Source organism: Piliocolobus tephrosceles, chromosome 1, assembly GCF_002776525.5.
Source record: "Piliocolobus tephrosceles isolate RC106 chromosome 1, ASM277652v3, whole genome shotgun sequence".
NCBI classification, from domain to species: Eukaryota; Metazoa; Chordata; class Mammalia; order Primates; family Cercopithecidae; genus Piliocolobus; species Piliocolobus tephrosceles.
The window spans coordinates 205,079,163-205,085,162 of NC_045434.1; the positions used below are offsets into that span (position 1 = coordinate 205,079,163).

At 57.7% G+C, this 6,000-nt stretch overlaps 1 protein-coding gene across 2 annotated transcripts in view; it reads right to left on the reverse strand.

Moving 5' to 3' along the window:
* ARHGEF10L (Rho guanine nucleotide exchange factor 10 like) overlaps positions 1–5,785 on the reverse strand; it is an 80,617-nt gene extending 74,832 nt beyond the window's left edge. The window contains exons 1-4 of one of the 2 annotated variants that reach the window (XM_023219828.2): positions 5,573–5,785; positions 4,653–4,759; positions 1,632–1,709; positions 417–596 (exon numbers count right to left, since the gene is read on the reverse strand). In XM_023219828.2, the coding sequence (XP_023075596.1) occupies positions 417–596; positions 1,632–1,709; positions 4,653–4,759; positions 5,573–5,744 (537 nt within the window). In that variant the 5' untranslated portion in view covers positions 5,745–5,785. Of the gene's footprint in view, positions 1–416; positions 597–1,631; positions 1,710–4,652; positions 4,760–5,403; positions 5,481–5,572 lie in introns of those variants that run through there. The other variant, XM_023219829.3, reaches the window with a different exon arrangement.
* Positions 5,786–6,000: the final 215 nt, after the last annotated feature.

A 6,000-nucleotide genomic window follows, 5' to 3' on the forward strand; every position in this document is an offset into this window, starting at 1 on the left:
CTTCCCCAGCACTGCGGCACGTCCTCTCAGGGCCAAAGTTGTGGTCTTTCACAGCATTTCACACTGGCTTGTCACCCCTCAAGTGCTTGGTAAGGGAGCTTGCAACCGGCCAGGTGGCTGCCCATAGTGACTGGGAGGCCAGGGGGTGCTGCCACCTGGGAGGAACCAGGACAGCCACCTGGCTTCAGCAGCACCATGGCCTGCCAGGTATATCCAAGGACATCCTGGCCACTTCAAGGTGTCACACTCACCCGTAGATCAGGTCCGGAAGACTCAGAGACCCTGCCACCCTCTAATCCCACTGACTTGAACAAGGAGAGCAGGCAGAGGCAGGAGACCGGACTGCATGGCCCCGGGGTCAGACTGGTTGTGGTTCTACCTTGGTGGGCTGGGGGAAAAGTTTGGTGGACACTTACCGAGGCCACGAAGAGGTCCCCGATCTTCTCGGTGGAATCCCACTCAGCCACGCGGGAGGACAGGGCGATCTGGAACATGGAGTGGCAGTGCAGGATCTCCTTCACGCGGAAGAACACCACCTGGCACTTGCGGGCACTCAGTGCCTTGGGCTCCATCTCCATCAGGGGGTTGCGGTAGTCCTGCCGGGGAGGGCGGGGTGAGGCCACAGGCCAGGCCGCAGCCTCTCTCCCTACCTGCCTTCATGCAGAACTCAGCCAGCCATGAATGGTCCTTCCTGTGGCGCGGGGGGAGGCACTCATCCCTCACTCGTGTGTCCTTCTGGAAGGATCTCCATCAACATAACACCTTGGCCTCACTGGCCACCCACAACACCCCCATGCTTCTGTGTTAAATTGGGTGGGAGGAAGAGGGTCTTTTATGTGCCATCTGCCGGCAAGGAGCTCCTTGGAGCTCTGAGGGCAAAGATCTGCCTGTCGCTGAGCCCGTGAGTGGTAAGGTCACTACAAGCTCCCTCGGCTCCCACACCCAGCGTCACTCTCCAATCAGCTTTGTCAGAGACAGGTGATATGTTCATCTCTACCTGCCTGACGCCTAGGATCTCTCTCTGAGGATCCAAACTGGAGAGGGGAAGAGAGGGTATCATTAGCAACAAATCCCTGCCCCGGGGGCCTTACTCTGGTAGCCCACAGCATCCCCAAAAAGTCACTGTCTCAGGGATTCAAACACTGTCTCAGGGATTCTCAGGTTGGCACATACTAGTCACTTCATGCAAGCATCCACTCAGCAATCCCTGGGCCTCCTGATGCAACAAAGAGGACTCGATCCTGCCCCTCCTGAGGCAAGAAGGAGGACTCCATCCTACACATTTTCCCACCTAAGGATCTCAGGAGGATGGGAAGACATGGTCCAAGCCCCAGGGGCTCCCAGAGTGGCAAGAAGGATACACTCCCTTCCAGACATAAATGGGGGTATATGCCCCCAGCTCTCCAGGAGTCATTTCAAAGAATCCCATTTTGCTCAGAAAGAAGTCACTCCCGTGAACACCAAGGCACCAGGAATTCTTGCTGCCTACATTTGGAGGTTCTACTGTCCTCATAAAGCAGTGCTGGCTTATGGTCCTGTCCCCTCAAAACTGCCCACAGTCCCCAAATACTCCATGTAAGAGCCCTCCCTGCTTCTCCCCAGAGACCCTTGAGAACTCCCTGAAGTCGCACCTGTAGTATCCGCTTCAGAGACTCCACGTAGCTGCCTTCGCTCTGCACGATGGAGCCCAGGATGTGCCTCCGGACCACCTGCTCCGGCCGAAAAGCACAGTCAGTGCACATGACACCTGCTGCACAGGGCCAGTGCCTGCTGTGGCCCAGGTGACAGGAAGGGGAGCTGATGACTACAGGACAGAGAAACCCATCCCTCCCAGTCCCACCTGGGACCACTGGGCCTGGTGGCTGCTCTTCCTTCCAGAGCCCCGCCAACCCAAAAGAAATGCCCTACTGCCCAGGCTGCAGAATGGAGGCGGAAGGGCACATCCCAGGGAAAGCCCCTGTACGCACATACATCTGGGGATGGGGTAATCACCACGCTCCTCCATGGTGGCAGGTGACCACCTCCATCTTTGGACAACTCTAATAGAAAATTCTAGGCCGGGTGAGGTGGCTCATGCCTATAATCCCAGCACTTTGGGAGGCAGAGATGGGCAAATCACCTGAAGTCAGGAGTTCAAGACCAGCCTGGCCGACATGGTGAAACCCCGTCTCTAGTAAAAATACAAAAATCAGCTGGGTGTGGTGGCGCATGCCTATAGTCCCAGCTGCTTGGGAGGCTGAGGCAAGAGAATTGCTGGAACCCGAGAGGCAGAGGTTGCAGTGAGCCGAGATCGTGCCACTGCACTCCAGCCTGGGCAACAGAGCAAGACTCCATCTCAGAAAAAAAGAAAAAAGAAAAGAAAATTCTGTCTTAGTGTTATCGTGAACTGAATCTCAGCTCCCTTCACTTGTGAATGAAATCCTTGAGCCATCCCTCTTTCACAAGACGGGCCTTGGGGTACTGTCCCCCGACACGGGTGGTCTCTGCTTCCGGCTAAACATCCCCAGTCCCTTCTCCTTTCCCTCCCACCATCACCCTAATCCCTCCAGAAGCCTGGCCCACGGAGGGGACCACAGCCCCTCAGCCTGCAGCACCCCATCGAGCGTGGTGTGGCTTGCACCTCCCTCAGCTGGGGATCTTTCCAACACAGTCACCTGGCTCCCACCCAGACCTTCTGAAGTTCTACTGTCCTCCGAATGAGGTGCAACCTGGATATCAAGGATTTTGAAATCTTCCCGGGTGGCTCTATTGTGCAGCCTGGGACAACAGGACAGTTAGGACAGTGCTCTCACAGGTGTCACATGTGAGAGGGGTCCGAGAGGGGGCCCATCCCTCGCGATCTCAGGTTGGGAGGTGACTGATGCCCTGCTCTACCCCCACAGCTGTCCCGAGTGTCCATCAGGAGCCCACTGTCACTAGAATCCCGATCCCCTGCCCTGCTCCCTCTGCTGCCTCCTCCTGCCTCCAGCAGGCTCTTCTCCCATCTTCCACTGCCCTGCCTGCAGCCAGGCCTGACCATGGCCTGGCCACACAGTCCCAGCAGATGGCAAGACCCCTGCCCCATTGTCGATCCATTGCCAACAATTTCCAGGTATTCAAGCAGCACCCAGAGCAGAGCACAGGGACATTTGGGGCCGTGTAACTCCCTGTGGTGGGGCTGTCCCATGCCTTGTAGGATGTTCAGCAGCTTCCCTGGCCTCTACCCACCAGATGCCAGTAGCAACCCAAGTGATGACCACCAAAAGTGTCTTCAGATGTTGCCAAATATCTCATGGGGGGCAAAAATCACCCTTGGTTGAGAGCTGCTGGCCCAGAGTAACTGACATTGCCTGATCCAGAAATTGCACAGGGCTGCAGGGGGAAGGCCCAGGGGCAGCACCAGGAGGACGGAGTCCCAAGCAGCATGAGCAGGAGTGGGAGGCCCGGATTTTGAGCTGCAGGTCTGGTCTCTCGGGCTCTCATAGCTGGGGCTTCGCCATCTCAAATGCCATGCTGGGCCGGGCAGGTACCGTCCATGAGGGAGGCAGGTGGACTGCCATGAATGGGAGAGTAAGTGTCCTGAGAAGGGAGCTGCCTGCCCCAACTCTGCTCTGGCCAGCTGCTGCCAGCAGGAGCCTGGTGGCTCTATCTTCCTGATTTTCAAAAAGGGCCAAGCATCAGGATTTTCTGCTGACCAAAAAAATGGGAAATCCCTTCCATTGAGCTATCTGCCCTGACACATCCCGCTCAGTGGCCTCACAGCCAGAGGAACCAGGGATCTCGCACCCTGTTTCACAGCTGGCAAAACGCAGATAGCAAAGGGAAAACGTGACTGGGCTGAGATCCCAGAGCAAAGCCGCCCAGCCTCAGCATGTTGTTCACAATAAGACAGTCCTTTTTTTTTTTTTTTTTTTTTTTTTTTTGAGATGGAGTCTCGCTCCCTCTGTCGCTAGGCTGGAGTGCAGTGGCGCGATCTCGGCTCACTGCAACCTCTGCCTCCTGGGTTCAAGTGATTCTCCTGCATCAACCTCCTAAATAGCTGAGACTACAAGCATGCACCACCATGCCCATCTAATTTTTTTTTTTTTTTGTATTTTTATTAGAGACGGGGTTTTACTATGTTGGCCAGGATGGTCTCGAATTCCTGACCTCAGTTGATCCACCCACCCTCCCAAAGTGTTGGGGTTACAGGCATGAGCCACCGTACCCGGCCAAGGAAGCCATTCTTAAAGAGCCTCAGTTCCTGGTGGGAGCTCGTGGCAGCACTGAGGCCAGGGTGAGGACCAGGGGACAGATGGCAGGGGCTGGGCACCTACACACCTGCAGCCTCCCCTGAGTCTGTTTTCCCATCTCATTCTTCAAATGACACCTTAGTCAGAAACAGCCAACAGGACAGCTCTGCGTGCCATGGAGTGGGAGGAGGCAAGCACTCTAGATGCTGGGAGCCCACCCCTAAAATCAACAGCACAGAGCACATGGGGTAGAAAGTGGGAAGCCTGTGCAGTGGCTGAGGAGAGAACCCAGGAGGCCCCCGCCCAGCTGGGCTCTGCCAAGAGCCCCCAGTCATCACATCCCCTGTGAGATCCAGACCAGCATGGCCCCAGAGAACAGGCTGGAAGCCCCAAGCCACCCCCTCCCCTGCAGACCTCCACCTGCCCCACTCCCCCACAGACCTGCTGAGGGCTCAGGCCCTCTGGCATGGGGCCCAGCTCTGGGGCTGGGGGCTTGATGTCCGAAACGCTGACCTCCAGGAGCCCCATATCCTCCTCCTCCGAGTCACCTGTAAAGTCAGACAGGCTGATGACACAGCTGGGGCAGAGACAGCACACCCTTCTCAGGCCTCAGGAGCTGAGAGCCCCCCTAGACCAGCCTTGGACCCAGGTCCTAGGGCACGAGCAGCCCCTGGGGCCCCATGGGGTTACAGCTACCCGGTTGCTCCTTCTCAGGAGTTCCCTGCTACGTCCCAGGGCCTGGAACAGTCCATCAGTGAACAATTGTGAGTGAGTGAGCGAGAGGGTAAACAGGCAGAAACCAAAGCCACATCCTGCGGGGCCTGGGCTCTCGGCATCCACGCTGCCAGAAGCCACTGTCCCTGCTCAGGCCCGCCCGCTCTGGCCTGGCCAGGGCCAGTCGCCCGTGTCCCCATCACTAGGAACTAAAAATAGTTTTCTTCTGGAAGTCTAAAAGGGGGGAGAGAATAAGCCCCGAGAAGAACAGGACAGCGTGGTTTGGCATTTTCATTTCTAAATGAAAAATGCAGAGCTAAAGGGGAAAAGTTCAACGGGAGCCTGACAGGCAATCCCGGGTGTGAGTGGAGCTGGACCTCAGATGGAGGACGGAGTGAGATGGACAAAGGCCCAGGCCTCTGAGAGTGGGAGGAGGTCAGACAGTGAGGGAGGCTCCAGAGAGGGTTCCAGCCCCCACCAGAGCAAGGTACAGCTGGGAGACAGGACCCCAGCTGCTGAGGGGCTCTGACTCCAGCGGCGGCTGTGGGCAGCAGCAAATGGGAGCTGTGAGGAAGCTGGGGAGGAAAGAAGAAGTGGCAGCGATCCCAGGGGTGGGAGGGGGCAGGGACACCCCAGTAGGCCCTTACCTGAGCAGGAGACAGAGGAGGAGGAGGAGGAGGAGGGACAGCAGATGACAGCGTTGGGGTGGGGGTGGTGCAGGCCCTCCTGCCGGGCCCACATCACGCCCCGGGCATCACTCCGCACCCACCCCAGCCGGCCTCGCAGCTTCCTCTTCCCCCACGAGCTGCTGGGTAACATTCTTGGCCTGTGATTCGAGCCCTGCCACGGCTATTAATATCGCCTCTGCGGGGAGGGTCACTTCAGGAAGGCGCTGGGCTCATGGGCGGGGTGGGGAGGCCTGAGGAGAGCCCTGGCCAGCCTGGGGTTGGGAGGGTGACCTAGGAAGAGCTCCCAGCCAGCTGGCCTGGCCACGCTGTCCTTTCTTAGGACCATCTCAATGAGTTTAGAATGGCCACTTGGCCTGCTCCCTCCCTCATCAAGGGTCAGTGCTCCC